Raw genomic sequence first — 20974 nt, 5'->3', positions numbered from 1 at the left:
TTAAATAGTAGAGAATGCAGTGGTAAAATTTGAGTTTTTTATTTGGATTTAAAATAAAATACAAATCTTCCGTCGTATACGAATCTCTCCCTTTATTTTTCAATTTTTTATTCGTACGTGAAATCCTCAATGCTCCAGATGTTCAACTTAATTCAGCGAACTGTCAATGAATACCTAAAAAAATAAATGCATATAAAATTTGTCGAGGGTAATGAGTCCTGGGGTAGGTGAAGCTGATGGTCGCTTTAAAACCGTTTGACCCCGCGGATTACACCGGCCGACGGGGTCACAATACACGCTTCATCTCGACATGTACCAGTCTGTACAAATGGCCGGGCAATTCGAACACACTCGTGGGTGTGAGGACAAACGAGAGAAAAGGGACGGAGATGATTTTACAGTGGAATGGACGGATTCGATGAGGACACGATGACACTGGGGACACGTACGCTGTTGCTACTGGGACGCCACGCACAACCTCCGTCGACCTATCAACTCTAATTAATCATTACAGGGATCATTATAATCGATATAGGGGGAGATGAAAATTCATTGAATTTATTTTGTATTTTGGATATCCTTTTGTATTCTATTATATTTCAATTTACGCTGCGTTTAGAAATTTGAGATTGACCATTTTTAATTTTTCAGGACTTGTCGAGATACAAAACTATGTAATGGACAACTTGAAATTTGCTTCCATCCTCATTACTCAAATGATTTGAGTTTTTCCATCACGTTCTGGGGACAAGGGATTTTTTGATCATTTTTTAATAACAATATTATTATTATTTCGAAATCACTTATTATAACTATTGAAAGGAATTAATGGAATGAAAAAATAACAAATGTCAAAAACTTGCAACACCTGGTAAAAGACGTGAAGGAAACACCAATGGAGCACCAAAATATAGTTCTTAAACTTTTATTTAAACTATAGTACATTAATTCACATGATTTGAAGGCCAATAAATTCAGGGGTTTTTCATTCCGTTTATCCTCTCTCGCAGATAATGTCAACCACACTGGGCTCCATGAGAACTGGCTCCAAACATCTGTGGACTGCACTTCCCAATATTTCATCGAGGAGAAAGTGTACCAAGCTAGAAAAACAAGAATAAGAAATTGAACGAACTGAAAAAGAAAGTTGTGAATCTCAATCAGACAATCTTGAACTGTTACTCTTAGATTTTGAGGTATCTTTCATAAGTTGCATGCAAATTAGTGTTCTGCTACTTGTTCACAAGTGGAATATCACTATTAAAATAGTTATTTCAGTGCTAAACTAAAGTGCTTTAGAGTCACTAATCATCCAGCAGATTAAGTAGTGAACATGAAAAGTAAATTGTAGTGTCATGTTTTTCTATTCCGCTACTGAATTGATTATCTCAATTATGCAGAGTGTCGTTAATTCGAATAAACGAAAGAAATAACTTGTCATCTGTGAGAAAACGCCATCAGTACAATTATACAAAAGAAAAAAGTCATCTCAACCTGAAAAACGCTAATGAACCGAATCCAGAAATGAAGTTGTAAATCGCAAACATTGATTTGAAGTTGTATTACTACTTCATTACAGAAAAAATATCTATTTATTCCAATAATGAATCACTGTTGGTGAAAAATTCTTCGTTAAAATCACTCGTTACGAAGATCATTAAATATTTCTCATGAAAGTTGATATCTTCTTATGTTATCAACCAACTACTGAATTAATCAATTCGATCATTTACAATCCAGTTAATTAAACAACAAATGCCTCACCATTAGAGGCCAATATATTTGGAAAAAAATTCCCCTAGATTAACTTAAATTACTGTTAATGCATCATAAAGCTATTATTCAACAGCGTGTGACTGAATAACGTCAGATTGTCTCACCCTTTAGCAACGAAAACTTTTCGAAAATTACTTATTAAACTAAATCAATGAAAAAACTTACTTTTCATCTGAAACAAAACGCCACAGATATAATTGCAGATAATGCGTATCTACTTGAATCTGCTGTAGTCCATATTTGCTGAATGTTCGAAGCCTCACGCACTCCAAAAACGTCTGGAAATAGGCATGAAGAGAAAAAATATATACTCACAATCCTTATATACGATAAAATATAATAATTCAATTGGTTCAACACATGAGAGTAGAAGATTACATCTGCGATTACTTCGTTCACGTTGCAAAGTGAATAATGGCCAAGTTATTTTGTCATTGTGAATCAAACAACGGTACAGCACCTGCACCCTGTTACACAAGTACATCACGTGCCAGAAGTGATGTGTCTATCCAATAATCATTCTCTCAAAACTCTTTAAATTACCTTGAGGCTAATTTTTATGATTCCAGTGATAATCGAAGCTTTATTGAATTGCACAGGTGCGAAGATCTCAATTCTCTCCGAGAATAATTTGTGGATGTTGGTGACTAGAGATGAGTCCAGATGACTGGGATGACTGTACGATGACCAATTGGAACGATACTGGTGCCTTGAAACACTAATACTGCGAAATTAATCTCCCATTGGCCTCGTCGCTATTCAAATCAGTAGTGAAGTGGCATAACGTAATAATTCAAAATGATCATTCAGCTAATTGTCTAATTATCGCGGAAACGGGTCGGTTGAGGGTCAACAGACCTTCGTTGTAGTCAATTGAATTTCATAAGAATAATGTTTCATGAAATTTATACTTAAATCATCCACCATCACGATAAATTACTTGGATGCTCGGAAACTTGAGGAAACTACACGTTTTCGGTTTTTTGGAATGTTCTATCAAGTTTTGAGCAATTAGTAAGTACACAAAAATGAATCGATGTTAGTTTTTCTATAATTTTTTTTATCACAGATTTCTCACGTATTTTTTTCTGTTTGTTTGGCTCATAATTTTCGTAGAGAAAAAAGAAAAGACTACACACTATCACAGATACTTGGATGTCCTTAAATCATTTTACACTTCACTACTGAATGAGGGATTTTGAAATCCACGTGGATTTCTAAAAACATATTGTGGATGTCCCTTCACGTACCTGTGAGTTTTTCGACTGCTATCACTGCTTCTATCAACCTGCCCATCACTATCATCATAAAGCGCCGCAATTTGCGAGTCAATAGCCGTGACATCTTCAACGACTCTCTTCATAACGGCCCTAACCGTTCTCGGTTCAATTGTATGGAGCCAATCTCGAGTCTCAACGGATTTCCTCAGCATCTGCGAGACCGCAAGCCCCTGCAAACGCACGTAATGATTGAGAAGATCCTGGGCAGCTCGATGAAACTCCACACAAATGTCCTCCTCAGATGTTAAAGCGTGGACAGAGGCTGAAAAATCCTGAACACTGAACATCTCGTCAACTGTCCCCAGGAGATAATGAATGCTGCTCTCCTTGAACTCGATGCACATCTTGCTGAGGAGCAAGAGTAATGTGGGGGGATACTTAGGAACATCGGAACTCGTGCAGAATCCAGCTGCTACTGCTGTCAGGTGGTGCAAAAATCCAATGAGCAAACCCTCACGAACCTGAAAGCATGTAACAATACTTTTATCATTAATTTCCTTTATCCAGAAACTTATTAAAACTTTTCTTTCCAAACTAAACGTTAAAGCCCTAGCAATGATAGATAACTTTGGAATAAGAAGTAATATCAGATAAAATTATGCTTTCTGATTCATTAAAAAATGAATAGAATTAATAAAATTATTTAATAAGAGAAAGTTGTACCTCTTCAACGCAGAAAGACTCGAAAAACTGGGCTTTCAAGTTGAACGATAAATCCGATTGAAGAAAGGCTGACAGATCCTGCAAGACTCCCTTGATTTTCTCAATAATAGGCATCACCAGATGGGCTTGGAGTTCGGCCAATCCTCCATCGTTATTATCTGATGTCACCTTAGTAGCTAATGTCTGCCTAACTTTGACGAGCGTCTCATTCAAATGTTGTTTCAGAGAATTCAAGTGGCTTCTGCATTGTTTTCTGCCTGCATTCTTCACAATTACAGTTCCAGTGATACTGAAATCTGTGGATTCACAGAGGATGTTCATGGCCTGGAGACGCCTATGGAATTTGTCCAGTGCACGAACGAGAACTGCAGTGTCTGACACATTTTCCATTCTTTTTTTCGTCAGCTTGAAGTATTTGTCCATGTTATTGGTAATGAATTTGTCGAGACGGATCGTGACATTTCTCTCGAACTCCAAGTTATCAGGGATCTCTAGGTCATGAGGGTGGGTAGGAATGGGTCTGTTGATGAACATATCGTTGTACGAGGCGACAACGAGGGAGAGATCACTCATGAATCCTGAACTTGCTGAGTCAACAAATTCGATGACGTCGTTCTCACACATATCCTGAAGGATTTCTAACTGCTCGGAGAGACGATTATCAGCGTGTTTCAGGAATTCCTCGCAGAGGGAATCAGCAGGCTCGTTCAGACGCAGGAGCAAGTCCACACTCTCTGCAAGGGTCTTGGTTGTTGCATCATGCTTGTGGAACTGCATTCGCAAGTGGCTTTTCAATTCATTTACGATCTCCTCGCAATCTTTTTGGATTCCATGAAAGGATGGCATGTTTCCGTATTGGTTCAGGACACGGCGAGCATGGATATAGTCCTGAACGGCCTGAAAGTGCAAGAGAGCAAATTGCCAAATTATATAAATATCCTTAGATTTGATTATGATGGTGTTGGAATTTTCACTCGTTAGATTCGTAACATTTTTATCTAGTCACCACATCGTGATGAAGCATATCTATGTGATTAGTTTCGTACTTGTGTATAATTCCCCTCGTTCATTCTCTCCTTCAAATTTCCTGGTAGTTTAAACAAAAACTGTAGTCTCTTGAGATGAGTATGAATTGACGACAAACGAGATATTTGTTGCCGGGTGCCCTGCAATGTCGAAGAAATTTTATCCGAGAATGATGTTATGCTGTCCATGTTTGTGGCTAGACAGTCCATGCTGTCTTCCATCTTTTTGAAATCACTCTTCATCTGCAATGAGTATTTTATATGGTTCATACAGAATAATTTGGGGTACACAAGTCCTGCTGAATATTATAAATTGTGTATGATGTCTTTTATTTACGCAAAATAGGTGCTTTCATAAAATCATATCGCTTGAAATAATAAATTTCGGAGATTTCATATGTTGTCCCCTACATTCATTAACTTACCTTTCTTATCGTATCAGTTGCAGCGATGAATTTGTTATAATTTTCATACACCAGTGTTTGCATTTCCGAGTGAAGAACTTGAGTATTTCTCTTTATCTCCTCCTCATGATCAATGATTTGTTTCAATCGATAATCCTGAAATTAGATTATCAGGAATATCAACAACAACAAATCATTTGTCCAACACAAACCACAGAGGAATGTGAATAAAAAATGGCGGTGTTGACTGGTAAAAAATGTTTATAACCAAAATACAGAATTCATCAATGAAGTTTATTATTGTCCCATGACGAAGAGGTGGAATATGACTTTACAATTGAAAAAATATCTCGCAAATGGAAAAATTATTTCAGAGACCGTCAATTGTCCATATTGTCACATTCTCCCATTTTATTATCCCCTACCTTCGTTAATTTTTGTAGATACATCTCTGAATTAAAATGCTGTCCATTGATATCATAAGGATTATTCGTATTCTCGGCCATTGTGCAAACCAAATAATCTCGTTTTCCACTAATTAATTAAAATAATCTTATTAACCAAAATAACTCTGTTAGAGCGGTTAGTAGTAATACTAGTGGATGACACCCACCACACAATTGACAGATTAGAGATATTCATCACTGCTAATGCAGAGTTCTTTTTTACCAGTGCATCGACGGTCCCTCAGCCGATAAATAAATTTACATAAATATAGGTTAGGTCGCTAACACGCCTGAGACCACGTGCAGCAGCAAGAGGTCTATGGAAACATTCGTTTATAACCTCTGTCTCGGGAAATTATTCCATTAGGAGTAAATACAGAAGAACTTCATCACTGAATAAAAAGAATATTTAATTCTTTATTTCAATACTCGTCTGTTCTAAGGTAATTATGAAATTTTATTTTCTCAATATCGAGCAAATCATTTCTTCATGGTAGTCTGAAACTCTCAGGCGATTGAATCCTGTTGTCACAACACTTCCACATAAGTAGAATTATTTCAGAAGTGCATGTTAGAATTTTATTGATTAACATCGCCCTCGTCCTCTCATTAAATTTCTAAACATTTAACTTTTTACGTGATCATGTTGATAGCTCTGTTCTGGAAGAAAACAAAATTAAAAACGTGCCCTCATTCGCTGGAAAATTGCATGGGATTGTTAGAACACTTCAATTATTAAAGAATTAACGCTAAAATTTCCCGTATTTTTTCCCTGCAAAAATTGTTATTAAATATTTTTCGTACAACCAAATCTGTGAAACATCAATAGAATTTGCACTAACAATGTTCATAAATTTCTACCGAATGCTTCATCTTATTGCTTGAGCCTATCTCACATATAATTCACTCCACATTCTCTCGAGTAACCAACTTCTTCCCCACAGAAATCTCCAAGATGCCAAAGACATCAGCAGCGACGAAGCGACCTCGCAAAGAGGGCTTCAATCGTTCAGGCCACAGCATGAACCCGGAACGCCCCACCGAGGGGTTAAAAGGCGTTGCCAAGGTACGTACAAAAGCCACCATCAAGCGACTCCAGATGTACCGATGTTCCAAGGCAAAGCGCGACAAAACTGGTAAAATTTTGACACCAGCACCCTTCCAAGGTTGGCACCCATCAGGGACAATGTCCCGTGTTGAGCCCTCTCAGCGATGGTTTGGTAATTCCCGGGTAATATCCCAAAACGCTCTCCAGAAATTTCAAAGTGAATTGGGTGCAGTCATGAAAAATCCCTATCAAGTGGTGATGAAGCCAACACAGCTTCCCGTCACTCTCTTGGAGCAAAAAGCCGTTCAGGCGAGGGTTCACCTCCTAGACACGGAGAGTTTTGAGACAACTTTTGGTCCCAAAAAGCACCGAAAGCGTCCCAACTTGACAGTGTCATCTTACGACGAATTGCAGAAGACAATTGAGGAGAGAGAGGAGAATTACAACAATGAAAAGGACACAAAAGACACGGATTTGATTCGCCCTGACGAAGGAGTAAAGGACGCTGCTCGTGACTGGATCATGGCAGCTGGTCAAAGCAAGAGGATCTGGAATGAACTGTACAAAGTCATCGACTCATCAGATGTCATTCTCCAGATACTCGACGCCAGAGATCCAATGGGTACACGATCACCCCCCGTTGAGAAATACCTCAAACAGGAAAAGGCCTACAAACACTTGATATTTATTCTCAATAAAGTAGATCTTGTTCCAACGTGGGTGACTCAGCGTTGGGTTGCCATTCTGAATCGTGAATATCCCACAGTAGCTTTTCACGCTTCTCTGACTCATCCCTTTGGCAAAGGATCGTTGATCAATCTTTTGAGACAATTCGCCAAACTTCACACCGACAAGAAACAGATAAGTGTAGGGTTCATTGGATATCCCAATACTGGAAAGAGCTCGATAATCAACACATTGAGATCTAAGAAGGTGTGCAAAGTTGCACCAATTGCGGGTGAGACAAAAGTTTGGCAGTACATTACACTTATGAAACGTATTTATCTGATCGATTGCCCTGGAGTTGTTTATCCATCAGCTGAAACCGATACTGAGAAGGTTTTAAAAGGTGTTGTACGTGTGGAACTCGTACAAAATCCTGAGGACTATGTTGAAGCCGTCCTTGAACGTGTTAAAGCTGAGTACATGAGGAAGACGTACAAGATTGAGGAGTGGACTGATCACGTTGATTTTCTCGAGAAACTCGCACGTAGAACTGGAAAATTATTGAAGAAGGCAGAACCGGATACGGGGGCCGTTGCCCGCATGGTTTTGAATGATTGGCAACGTGGCAAGTTGCCGTTCTTTGTTGCACCAGTGGGATATGAAGCGCCTCTTTCTCATCAGGGTACGTCTGTTGAGGATAACCCGAGACAGACAGAGACACTTGATTTGGGTGAAGTTGAGATGACGAGGGAGATTAATGGAGAGAGTGAGAAACGAATTGGTGTTGTACAGGACTTTAGGAAAATTCGGGTTGCTTTGAGTTATGTTGGGGACGATGTTAAGACATTAGATCCTATTGACTTGAACGGTAAGGATAAGGGGGATGATGAGAATGTTGAGGACGATGATGAAGATGATGAGGGGAATGACAGTGTAGAGAATTCGGCTGAATCCATTTTGGAGGAGAAGACTGATACTGAAAAAATGGAAAATGGGGGAAATGATTGCGATGAGAAAATTCAGGGAGAAGTTAAAGACAATTTGATGCAGAGTGTGTATGACACACTGCCGGAGGAGGAGGAGTACTCATCCTCGGACGACGAGAAATCAACAAGAAAGACAATCACATCTACTAGTGGTTCGTTCCAAGTTTCGCCAGCAATTTCCGAGAAACTTAAGGGAAAAAATTTGACGAGCAAACAAAAACGAAGCATTGAGCGGGCTAGTAAGCGCAAGAAGATTGGATCTAATTTCTATGAAGTTTTTAATGTTAAAAATCGTAATCGTAACAGGAAGGTACCGAAAATTAAGAGAGTTTAGAATTATTTTGTTAGATAGACATTTTTTTAAATTGATTTCGAGGGAAACACTGTGTAATAAGAACTAATGAAAATACAAACGGATCAAGGCAAAGGGAAAGTTGAATTAATGTTGTACAGGACGTCAGGAAAATTGGGGATGGTTGAAGATGTCCTGGAGATGATGTCTAGAAATGCGACCCTATTGATTTGGGGAGTGGTGATAGGGGGAATGATGAGCTTCATGAGGGGAGTGACAGTTTAGAGAATTCGGTTGAGTCCACTTCGGATGATCAGAGTGATGGTTATGCTGGAGAAATGGGAAATAGGAGTAATTATTGCTAAGAGGAAATTCAAGAGAAAGTTCAAGGTAATTTGATGCAGAGTGTATGACTTACTACCGGAAGACGATTACTCATCCTCGAACGACGAGAAATCAACAGGAAAGACAATCTATCTACTTGTGGTTGATCCTAAGTTTTGCAAACAATTTTCGAGGAACTTGGAGGCGAAAATTTGATGAGCAAATACAAATCAAGGACTGAACGCACCAGGATACGCAAAAAGATTGATTTTAATTTCTACAAAGTTTTTAATCTGAAAAATTGTAACTGGATTACGTGAAGAGGAAAAGTTTCCTTCGTTATAAAATTGTCTGCCAATTCGACTCCGGGGAAATTAACATGATCGTTTATATGGGTAAATTATATTCTATTGATTTGGCGGAAGCCGCTAGCGGTAAAATGAGGGGGAGGACAGCGTGGGAATTCTGTTGAGTCTATTGCGAAGAATACGAGTGACAAATTGAAAATGGTCATCATTGCAAAGAGGATATTCAGGGGGAAATTGAAGACAATTTAATGCAGAGTGTCTATCACACACTACCGGATGAGGTTTACTCATCTTTGGCTCACGAGAAATCAATAAGAAAAAAGATCGGAATAATGAAAAAATTTAATTGAAAAATCTACCGAATTTCGTAGACAACTTATAGGATTTCGGTTGAACCGTTTTGGGTAGATTTTTACAAAATTTGTTCGTCAAAATTTAAAAGCAATTTATCAATGAAAATTTAAGCCCAGGAAATTCTAAAGTAAAAATCAAATTCTATTAACTTATCTCTATCATATTTTGTATTGAACATTTCACCAAAATTGTCTAGCCAATTACCCGGGATTTTCATTTAACTTTTCTTTGTGTTTGACATCAACTAGTGGTTCATTCCAAGTTTTCACCCGCAATTTCCGTGAACCTTAAGAATAAAAAGCTGTCGAGCAAACGAAAACCAAGCACTGAAAATGCCGTTTTTTTTTTTATTTCCTCGTTAAATTTCAGTTGGAGTGCATTGAAGAGCAAGAAAATTGCTTCTAATTTCTCTGAAGTTTCTAGCCTTAAAAATTGTAATCGTAATAGAAAAATACCGGAGGTTAAGAAGCTTTAGGGACTACTTTTACGCAGCAATTTTTTTTTATCGATCTCAGTAGAGAAAAACAAGAGGGAAAATTATCACAAAATGGCGTGCCAACTTCCGTCGGGGGGGAGTTTAACGATTTTCCGTATTTTTTTTTTTCGTTTCCGCTTTCCCTTGCCCCTGCTCCCATGTGAAATTGGGTAACACGGAATAAGGACGTTTACGTTGAAACTTTCGGCATCGCGAACACGAAATACTTTTATATGGGACATGGCGCGTGTGTGGGTGGTATTTTAAATCCGTATGTGGATAAGAATGGGCGAATGGGAAAGCCATCTGGACTGGTATATCCATTTGAGCCAAATGATTTCTCATCCCCCTCCTACTCATTCGAAATAAATAAGGAAAGTCGTAAAAATTTCTGTTATTCCTCCCCCCTTGGAAAACTTTGGGGGATTCGCGAGCTGTTGGCGTCTTAGTCCCGTTCATAAGGGTTTCTGCATTAAGAAAAGAAAAAAAAATCCAATGAAAGAAGATGTGAAGAAAAAAAAGGGGGATGACCCGTTAGGCAGGTATACGAGGGAGGGTGGCGTTTTTCTTCTGATTTTTTTTCTTATTTCGCCTGCGTTAGAGTGTGGGAACATGAACCCTCCTGGCTTTGCAGTCTCTCCTATATTTATAGCCGGTGGATGTATTTTTGTAAGGGAAAAACGCGCCCTCGAGCTGTACACCAAGATCAACGAACACACCGAAAGTCGACTGTTAAACGCGAATGGTTTTTACGCTTTATCCGATTGTACTGCAGGTATCTTTACGATGTTTATAGTTCTTAGCACTTGGGTGAATGTGCAGGAGAATTGTATAGAAATGAAAGCAGATGTTGATTTTTTTTGTGAATAAAAAACGATTTTTGTAATATAAAATTTGGCATTTCATCATTGATTGTTTCCCTGAGAATTAATGCTCCATTCACTCGTGAAGGGACTGGAATTAGTTTTTATTGTTCTTAATTTGACGTATTATCTCCTCAATTTTTAAGAGTTAACGAATAAAACAAAAGTGGAATCGTTTTCTATGTCTCTACATGAAGTTTAAGACGTTAATTTATACCCTACTTGACCTTGGGCTGGAGGCGTAAGGTTGATTCTTCAATTTTGTATGTTAACAAAGTTTCTGCACTTAAAAAAAAGAGTTTTTAATTTTCACAATTTGGTATTTGACTTGTGACGCCTTCGTGAATTAATATTCTGTTTGTATGAGAGATCAAATGTTTTGTTTCTGATTAAAAAAATTATTTCCTGAATCGGTCATTGTCATAGAATAAAAATGTGAAATGCGTTTCTACATTTTTAGTGATATTTAAAAACCTCAATTAAAGCTCCCCTTGACCCTGAATTGATGTGACGTTATTTGTTTTTAATGGTTAAAACATATTTTTTATCTCAAGAAATTATTTTTTTACGGAAGAATTTGGCACTTTATTCGTATCTTCTGAAATGAGTTCCTGTTATTGTCTAATCTAACGAGGTATCTCCTTAATTGTTAACTGATAAGAGACCAAATAGCGAGTCGACTCGTTTTTACATTTATAGTCGAAGTTCAATTAATGCTACATTTGACCTCAGGGTAAAAATTTCAAAGTGCTTATTCATTTTCAATCACCAAACCCCATTTTTTACCCCGAAAAAATATTTTGGCGTCTGCAAAATTTACCATTTTGTTGATTAAATTCCCCATTCGATCGCAAATTATATTTTACTCTCTCTCACCCAAGAATGATCTTCCAAACTGTTATCTCAAAAATATAAAGTTAATTCTTCATTGTCAACCGTCACAAAGTTTCTCTCTATCCTAAAAAAATATAAAATACGACTTCCATTGATTAATTCATCGATAATCAATATCCTGTCCCTTGATTTCAACTCCAATGATTTTTTAGTCTCTCTAATCTAAAGAGTTATCTCTCTAATTCTTAACTGTACGAGAATGAAAGACACAGGGGGAATCGCAGTAGTCTGGCATTAAGTGGATGTTAGAGAGGTTTTTCTTTCCAAACGAAGGAACAAGACAAGAGCCACCAAATGAGAATCCCCTACTCAGCTGCATCTTAGTATGCTGTGAAGGGAGTGACCGCCCACAATTTTCCTCCCCTCTTTCCTTCCTCAGCTATACCCCTAGTCCATCTTGCCTAGACTTTTAACTTGAATAGAGAAGCTAGATGAGAGTAAAAAAAAAGAAGAGGGGACGATCTTAGCTAGAGGATTTTTGTGCATTAGCAGGGCATTGCGTTCTAAAACTGTACACCCCTACTCACCAAGGTCAATTCCCTTCTCCTTTTATGTTAGGTTTTTTTAATGGTTGGATCATGTGCCTGAAGGGTTTTTTTTCAGATGCCCCTGGGTTTTTACTAAAATACCGAGGAAAAACTTGTCTGTGTCAGCACCTGTTACACCTTGGCACCGATTCTTATGCCGATTCTCGTCTTCTATTCTCTGATGAGGTTTCACAACGCAAAACTTTCTCCCATTGCATTTATAACCCTTTGTTCTGGCCCTAGGATATAGAGGGGGGAGGGAATTTTGGAGAAGGGCAGAAAGATCGAAGGACAAGGGGATTCGCATAACGGTACTCCTTTCATTCATGTACTTTGCTTTTTTTTGTATTTTGCTGGAAGGAACGGGAATGGAATACGATATGACGTCTGGAAATAGAGAAGTTTCGCCACTAATGAGCCACCAAACTCGTGAGAGAAGTATTTACAGTAATGGGAGACTCCATTCGTGATGATTAGTCTGGATAATTACCGTGATTAGGGCTCATGTGATTTCTACATTTTTTAGTAGATTAGACGGTGATTTTTATCGAATTGTTTTGGAGTTGTTTGGAACTAATGTGCGAAGAATGAAAGGGCAAACTTTGGACTTTCGAAATGTGAGTAATTTTGGCGGCGGAGAAAGCGTAGAGGCTTGTGAGATATTGCCCAACAATCATTGGATGTTTAAATTTGCCTATTGGGGGAACCGTGTAACATTAGCAAGTTGAATATTAAAATATGATTATGAAAGTTTCGTGGGGAAAGTTTTAACTCGATTTTATGTTTGATTCTTTTTTTTTCTCGTGCAGATGTTGAGGTGCGAGGAGAGCCAAGGGATTTAGCCCTTTTTTTTTTGGGGGGTTCTCGGTTTTTATCGTTGGCAAACATTTCGAAAAAACTGAGACAATGAACTGATTTATTTTTCGGGGAAAATGGATCGATGATATGTCGATAAAAAATGGTAAAATGCTTGCGACCTTGTCATAATATAATAAATTAATGAATCAGCAATTGTCCACCGCCAATATTCCAATATCGAATAACGAAAAATCTTTCAAATGCACTTCAAATTGGCGATGAAGCCGTGAAACGATTAAATATCTTCGAAACAAACGGAGAGATGAAAATTAAAATGGTGACATATCCGAAGCTCTCAATTTGCTCCAGAGAAAAGGTCATTACCCAGTTCTCACTGTCTCAAGTCCTCCGATTTTCATCGAAAGCGGCCCAATAACTCCTAATCGACTTGAACAATTTTACCGTTTCACTGCCAAATTACTAAAATTGATTGTCAGTATCACCCATACCTCAATATCCCCAAAATCATTGCCCAATAATTCCTAATCTGTTACATTTCTCCATTGACACCATGAGTGGCAACCTCTGACAATTAAAATACGAGTGATGAAATTTTCAAGAGAAAACTTTTAAACTAAAATTCGAAATTGAATCCTTTTTAGTCATATTCAACATGGCTGGGTGAAAAGTGGTTTTAACTCTCTCAACGCGATGCAGTTTTTTGTTCGATGACCCTAGAAACCGCGGTGAGACAAAGAGACGAGATGGCCAGGAGTCACAGTAAAAAAAAGTGAGGGGTAGAGTCGGCAACACATGTTGTGCATGCGTGTGGCAACATCGCGGGTCCTACATTCCATATGACCGTGAGGGTGAGAAGGGCAGAGTGCGGTAAAATAGAGGAAGGGGGGCGACCGGTTTGCAGCCTACCCGACACTCTAACGTTCTTCAAACGCAGATAAGCCTCTCCCCACCCCCGCCGTCCGCCTTTTTTTTGGCCCGTCTTTTTCGACTCACGTCTATTCCTCGCTTTTTTTTCCTCCTCTAAAACATTTTTTTGTCTAGCCTCACTCGCCTCGACACCTTCCCCCACCGGGTTTTATACATTTTTTTTTATTGCAACCGGTCCACGTACTACGTGGCCCGGGGAAAAGTCGAGGTCGCTGCGCTCTCGAATAGAACAAAAAAGTGTATCTTGTATTAGGCAGAAGCGAAAAATTATTCCAACCACGAGAGTACAGATCAAATTCACTCAATTGCTTCGGCTCTTTTCATTATAAAATTACAATTTTTTCATATATTCAAGCATTTCTGCACAAATACCATTCGCTCAGCCTACATACTTTATGCGGGTTGTTTGCATAATTTTAATGAACATGTCCGGAAAAATTCATCGATTATTACCAAATGCTTCCATCTTTATCCAAATTTAGCGATTTCATTCGCTAAAATTCAACTGTGATGACTAGCTTATTTATTTATCCAACGCCATAATAATTAACGTGAAATACATGAATTTTCACGATCTATTGTTCCCCCTATTGACCTGTGTACTAATTCTATTATTAGCTGGTAGACCAATCGTCCAATTCAGGATTATTTTTCCCACTTTTTAGGTAAAAAAAAATTTCTTGAACAAAAGAATGCAGTCAGTGGGTAAGCCGATGGAAATATAAAAATCCCATAGATACAGATCCACCCTGCAGCCAAAACTTGACACTGCCATCGAGGCAGGTAGAGGGGCATCGATCGGCGAGGAGTACCTGTCCACCGGTCAATGGCCTTCGAATGCAGTCAATTCGTATGTGTGTAAGGAAAGGTTGATGCCTCCTAAATCCTACAAAGCCCATTATGCACAAACGAGTTTTCTATCTTCCTTATTTCTTTTTTTTTCTTGTCCATCTAAGCCCAGAGATCATCGGACATCCCTGGGTAGTCGGTGGCTTTTCTAAAACCCACTCGCTCTTTATCATGCAACGCCTCTCCCTTTTATTCCCGCGGAGGAAACATTTATGGATGTACGAGGAATAAGTAAAACTGCGCTATCTACTTACACGTATGGGTGAGCAAACAGCCGATGATACGTATTCTCGGATTTTCGGAGGTTTTTCCACTTCTTGTGAGCCCCTTTCAAATACGATACGAGATAGTGCAGAACGTTCTTGACAATCTTGAGATATCTGGAGAACGATAAAGTTATCGGTCAGCATGGATTTTAGGTTGAACGAGAGTGAATAATTCTTGAATTTTGCCAACTTGGTTCTTTTTTTGAAAATTTTTAGGAGTTATTGGAGAGATAAGACGGGATGAGACGAGCATTTGTTGTTTCGAGGATTAAACAAAGTATTTAGATAATATGAGAGAAAGTAGGCGCAATCAGGGAGAGGTAGGGGAATAAGTATCGGAGAAATTATCGAATAAGTTCAGAAATTGCACGGAAAGTAAACATTTTTTAAAAATTACGTGCTTGTTCCGTAATGTGCCAGTTAAAATAAAATTCGATGAAAATGACGGAGAAGTTACGCACTTTTCCAATAAGCTGTTAGGAAAAATTCCAAAACGTTCCAGAAAAAATGTGAAACATTCAGTGAAAATATGTGGAATTGTTCCGTCATTTTTATTGAATACTGTTTTGGCTGGCAGATTACGCAAAAGCCGCGTAATTTTTAAATAATTTTGTTCTTCGTGAGTAGGGCGAACTTGTTTTATGGTATGCGAAAAAAAGGGAATATGTAGTGAATTTTCAGTAGTGGTAAATCACATGTAATTTTGACGCGCAACACTCGTGGGAAAAGTTTTCTTTGATCCCCGACCTGGGCAGAAAAATAATATTTCCTCACGTTCTTTGTAAATAAATGATTTATGTAGCTTGCATTTCGCTAAATGGTGTTCACAAATGCTTTGAAGAAAAACTATGTCATTCGGTTAAACATGACGTTTGTTCAATCTCCTATTTGGTGACTTTCAATTAGTAAACGGAGAGAAAAGTTCGGTAGAAATCAGTGCGTTTGGTAATCGTGGTGTGTTCTGGTGGCTGAGAGAAAATTATCATATCTCGCAGTAAAGTTTTTTGACTGTTTAAAGAAAGTTATTTACATGGGCGCATAATTTCTATTGAAAATGTTAATTTGTATGGAGCGCTGAAATCATTTTTTTCGAACGGCCAACCTCATCGCGACTACCAATCGGGATAAGACACTGAGTAAATGGGCTATTTTGATATTTTAGGGCACTAAATTTTTTGACATTGAAGTTCACCATCAATTTCGACGGAAATAACTGATCACCGACTGCGGGTCAACGGCTGACCATTTTGGCCGGACAAAACGTGCCGAAACTTTCTGTCATAAAAACGACAACAAAAATTGTCGATAATTTTACATGTACGTATGGCCAGTTGATTTTCCTCCCCCGAACGGGTTTCAGATTCGCGATAAATATAGTTCATCATGTCATCGAGTTACTTTGAAATTCTACACCCAACCGGAGCCTTTGACGTCATGACCCTGCAAATTCAGTAAGAGATGTTCTCTACGGAAACTATATGACTGACAGAATTGTGTAATTATCCCTTAAATGAAGAAATTTGCGAGTACATTGATGGAATTGAAATTTTTAAGTTTTTATTTTTTTCTACAAATGACGTTCATAGATTTTATCGTAACAATCAAATAGAAAAAATGGCATCAACATTTCAGATATTTTTTAAATTCACCACCCAAGTTATAATTCACAAAATTTTCGTGTTTTACTTCGTCGTTATTCAAAGGTTTCTCCAAATTACTCGATAAATTCACGAGAAAAATGAGAATAATGTAAATTACCCAATAGATAAACGATTCAGAACAGTTTGAGGTCCGTCAAAGGATTGAAATTAAATTACTTATGTAAACGTCAGACAGAGGCTATACAGACAAAAATATTTCACTTTTGATAAAAAAAGGAGTTTACGAGAAAAAAATGGAGCTATAAATGATAAAATAGAGGAGAACTGGGAAATAATCCAAAGACCCCATAGATAGACGATGGCACGGGAAGATAGACGGTACGGTACCAATGGATAGACGATCCTGAACAACATATCATTTTAAAGCTTTTCCTCATACGTCCGATGTTGTTTGTATCAGAAAAGGAAAAATTTAATCCAGCGAATTTAACTCTTCGATTTTTTCGATTGTATCAACCCTTTGTGTGGTAAACATTCAATAGTGAGGACTTACTTTCCATTATCATCGCAAACATGAGAGATTTCTGTCCCATTTGAATTGCCACTGACGTGAGCTCGGATTTCTATTAACTTTTTTTTTCTCAGCAAAAATATTTATTAACCATATAAATTCAGTTTTGTGTTATGTTTCCTGCGGAGGAAATAACTTTTTGCTGAATAAAACTTGGCCACTAATTGTTAAAAGTTACTTAATTGTTTGAGAAAAATTATCTAATGACTGGCTAATTCGGTAAGAATGACTTATTTTTTTCCAGCATTAAGTGCCATTATAGAAAAATTAACGAAACTGTTACTGAATTCTTTTCTCCTGAAAATTTCGTAATTTTTATCTGAATCGTTAGGGGAAAATTATCGGACCACTGTTGGCCATTGCTCATCTTCATCATTGGGATTGTCATGAAATGCCTTGCGTGAAATACTGCGAAGCGTAATATTTAATCGAAAAAGGTTAATGAATCCTCGTGTTATGCACTCGGGATCATTAACCTGTAAAATTTGTCACCTTAATTTGTTTACATGAAAGCATTCAGGAAATGACCGATAACTGTGAATGTCTTGGGGTATTATCGATAAATATTATGGATTATGAAGGTCATTTAGTTTATCTTCAGTATCAACAATAATTGGTGACAACTCCTGGTAATTAGTAACATCCCAGAAAATTACGCGTATCGGAAAAATAAAACCTTTTTTCCTGTGCTGTGTTTCATATAGTTTCTAATTACTTGGAAACTTTTTCATTGAAACGCGATTTTAATCGTAATTTGCTTTTCCATCTCGAGTATAATCATCTGACACCAAATGCAAGATGAATCCCACAATTTTCAATGCAAAATATTACTTAAAATTAACCATTTTCCAGGAATTGTGTCGGTCAAATTTCCCAATAACAACAAATATTTAGATTTCGTCTAAACAGATTCTTAAACATTTTAATTTATATTTGAATTTCAAACAAATTGGTGGTTTATTCAGACTTTTTTTTAGTGCTGAGGTGATATAAATTAGTGATATTTGATGACTTGAATGTTTTCTACTTGACATTTTAAGACTAAATATTCAACTGAGTGTTCTAATTTCTCAGATGTAGTATTTAGTGTTTAGTATTTAGTCTATAAAACTTGTCGCGTTAATTTGTTTACATAAAAACTTTAGAGAAATGACCGATAACTGTGAAGGTCTTCAGGTATTACCCATAGAAATTAGTACTGATCAAGGCTATTAAGTCAATCTTTAGTATCCCCAATAATGGCTGACAACTCCTGGCAATTAGTAACTCCTCTGGAAATTATGTATTTTTGAAAAACAAAACATTTTTCCCCTGTGTGATGAGACATTAAATTTTTGCTTAATCTTGAACTTTCGGAAAAACAATTGAGTTTTCCCTCATCACTTGAATTTTCCCTTCCATTGCAATGAGTGGACAGCGTTATAATGTGAATTTTCAATCATTTTCCACTTCATGTGGCCCTTAAAACAAAAACCTCGTTGTGTATTTTACAATACCAATAATTTTCTAGTGGTGATATGCGTAAAAATTTCACGTACATTCGCTGTTTTTGGTACTTTTTCACGTTTACAAAAAACTTCAAAAGCAAGTGATCAACTAAATATTATGATTTTTCATACTTATTATTCTTATCCTGTAAAATATGGCACGTTAATTTGCTTCTACGAACGCTTTAGAGAAATGACCGATAATTTTGAAGGTCTGGAAGTATTACTGATGGAAATTACTATTGATGCCTTTGGTATCACCAATAATTGCTGACAGTGCCTGATTATCAATGACTTCAACGAAAATTACGTTTCTCCGAAAAGCTAAAACTTTTCCATGGGAAAATTCATCACATTTCCAATTATTAAGAGTAATTAAAATTCATAAGAATAACAGCTTTCCAATTGAACCTTTTGAATGATAATTTCAATCATAGTTTGAATGTTCGATTATTGTAATGGCTGCTCATGAAAATGAAAATGACATGGTTGTCATTATTTTCAATACACGAAAAGAAATATTCAATCAAAATTGCGTATCTTTTCCGTACCTCTCGCGCAAAAAGGTCGTCGCCGAAAATATAACAAGACTATCGCGAAATTTATCCAGACCCTTCCGTCTTTTTATTTGAATCATTTACGAAAAATTACGATACCATTACTTAGATTTTCGTAATTAATGTCAGGGTAATTATCTCGTCTATATGATTCCAAAAATATAAATTTTCATCAGCATTCCTCGATACAGATAGTTCTCCAATAATTACATGCATAAAAATTTAATATGAATTACTGGTTTTCAAAAACTTCACTGTTTTTCACTTTTAAAATTTCAGAACTAAATTTTCAACCGAGTGTTCTAATTTCTCATACTTAGTATCTTTCGATAGATTAATGAATTCGTAATGCGTGGTTGTTTTGATGGGGGAGAACCTGGCACGCAAACCTCGATTCATACTGTGTCAACAACAATAAGAAAGTCTTACAATTTCAAGGCTGCAGGAACATTTTTAACCCTAGTTTTGTCACCCTCCGCGATCCAATGACTTGGCCACCTCCTCGGGGAAATGCTGTACGTATTGTTCCGATGAAGACGTCGAATTTATTCTACAGTGTCCGAGAGTGGTGAGCAAATTTTCGGCAACGTCGCATCTCTCGGTGACTTTCGTTTGGCGCACAAAATGATAACTCGTCTTATGGAAATATTTTTTTTTTCGGTAATTTTCAAAATTATTTTATGCTGAAGACAGAAAAATTTTCAAGACAGTTTAATTGGAAAAGTTGATTTTTTCAAGTTTTTCCGACCAATTAATGTACAGCAATTCATGAAAAGTGACTCCATGCGGTGGTTTCTTCATGGGAGGACTAATCAAGAATTGAACCTTTGCGGTTGTACTATTTTTAACGCAGGGATAATTCAGTCGTTTGAGGATTCGACAGGAGTAAGGGAAGTCAGAGGACATATCTGGGTCATAACACCCCGCATTCAGGCTTTGCATAATAGTTGTTGGTTTTTGATGAAGACAATTATTTGAAAATGATTTGATAAGCATTTTAGATATATGAATAATCGACTACATTCGATTAATTTGTATAAATAGTTGATTTTAGTTACATAATACATGATAATTCAGTAACGATGTGGTAAAACAAGTCAACTCGACTATCTCTGAGTCGAATTTTTGAGCAATATCTCCGAATCTAAGAGAGATAGCATATTTTTGATAGTAACATTTATTATAGCCCTCAACCTGCTCGAAAAAAAATGTTATAATAAAAATTTCCCTATCTTCCCTAGATTCTCAGATATTCATCAAAAATTGGTGAATAGTCACAAGTGATTCATCTCATTCCATCATTTCGCTGCTGAATTACAACTCATTAAACGTCTTTTAATTCAACTCAATGAATTGTAATTTCAATTGATGAAGTATACAATTTTTCAATTTCTCGGAAATTCGTCTGCTTTGTAATATTGTCTCATAAAAAATGAAATGCAACGGCCGAATCAAAGAACAAGAGGAGCCATTTTTTACGCACTTGCTTCCACGAACAGATGGAAAACTCTTTATTCAATGTAATCCATTGTTCTAATATAAAATTATGGTTTCCGCCTGCTTTTT

At 37.1% G+C, this 20974-nt stretch overlaps 2 protein-coding genes across 4 annotated transcripts; one reads left to right on the top strand and one right to left on the bottom strand.

Moving 5' to 3' along the window:
• Nucleotides 1–901: 901 nt before the first annotated feature.
• LOC135165081 (vacuolar protein sorting-associated protein 51 homolog) lies at nt 902–5779 on the bottom strand. 3 transcript variants are annotated; one of them, XM_064126042.1, is made up of 8 exons: nt 5574–5779; nt 5170–5304; nt 4766–4885; nt 3720–4616; nt 3027–3517; nt 2320–2500; nt 1942–2054; nt 902–1103 (listed from the first exon to the last, which is right to left on the bottom strand). In XM_064126042.1, the coding sequence occupies exons 1-8, from the start codon at nt 5652–5654 to the stop codon at nt 995–997; spliced, it is 2127 nt and encodes a 708-aa protein (XP_063982112.1). In that variant the 5' UTR covers nt 5655–5779; the 3' UTR covers nt 902–994. The 3 variants fall into 3 exon arrangements, with proteins under 3 accessions (XP_063982112.1, XP_063982097.1, XP_063982106.1); XM_064126027.1 differs by having other exon boundaries at nt 4766–4987; nt 5574–5778; XM_064126036.1 differs by having other exon boundaries at nt 903–1103; nt 2320–2494; nt 4766–4987; nt 5574–5777.
• A 100-nt stretch (nt 5780–5879) lies between these two features.
• LOC135165101 (uncharacterized) lies at nt 5880–10940 on the top strand. Its single transcript, XM_064126053.1, has 2 exons — nt 5880–6037; nt 6539–10940. Exon 2 carries the CDS (start codon nt 6550–6552, stop codon nt 8626–8628), a length of 2079 nt encoding a protein of 692 aa, XP_063982123.1. The 5' UTR covers nt 5880–6037; nt 6539–6549; the 3' UTR covers nt 8629–10940.
• Nucleotides 10941–20974: the final 10034 nt, after the last annotated feature.

Source organism: Diachasmimorpha longicaudata, chromosome 1 (assembly GCF_034640455.1).
Source record: "Diachasmimorpha longicaudata isolate KC_UGA_2023 chromosome 1, iyDiaLong2, whole genome shotgun sequence".
In the NCBI taxonomy this organism is placed as follows: domain Eukaryota; kingdom Metazoa; phylum Arthropoda; class Insecta; order Hymenoptera; family Braconidae; genus Diachasmimorpha; species Diachasmimorpha longicaudata.
The sequence above is the reverse complement of the archived record's forward strand: the minus strand, read 5'-3'. Positions and strand labels throughout refer to the sequence as shown.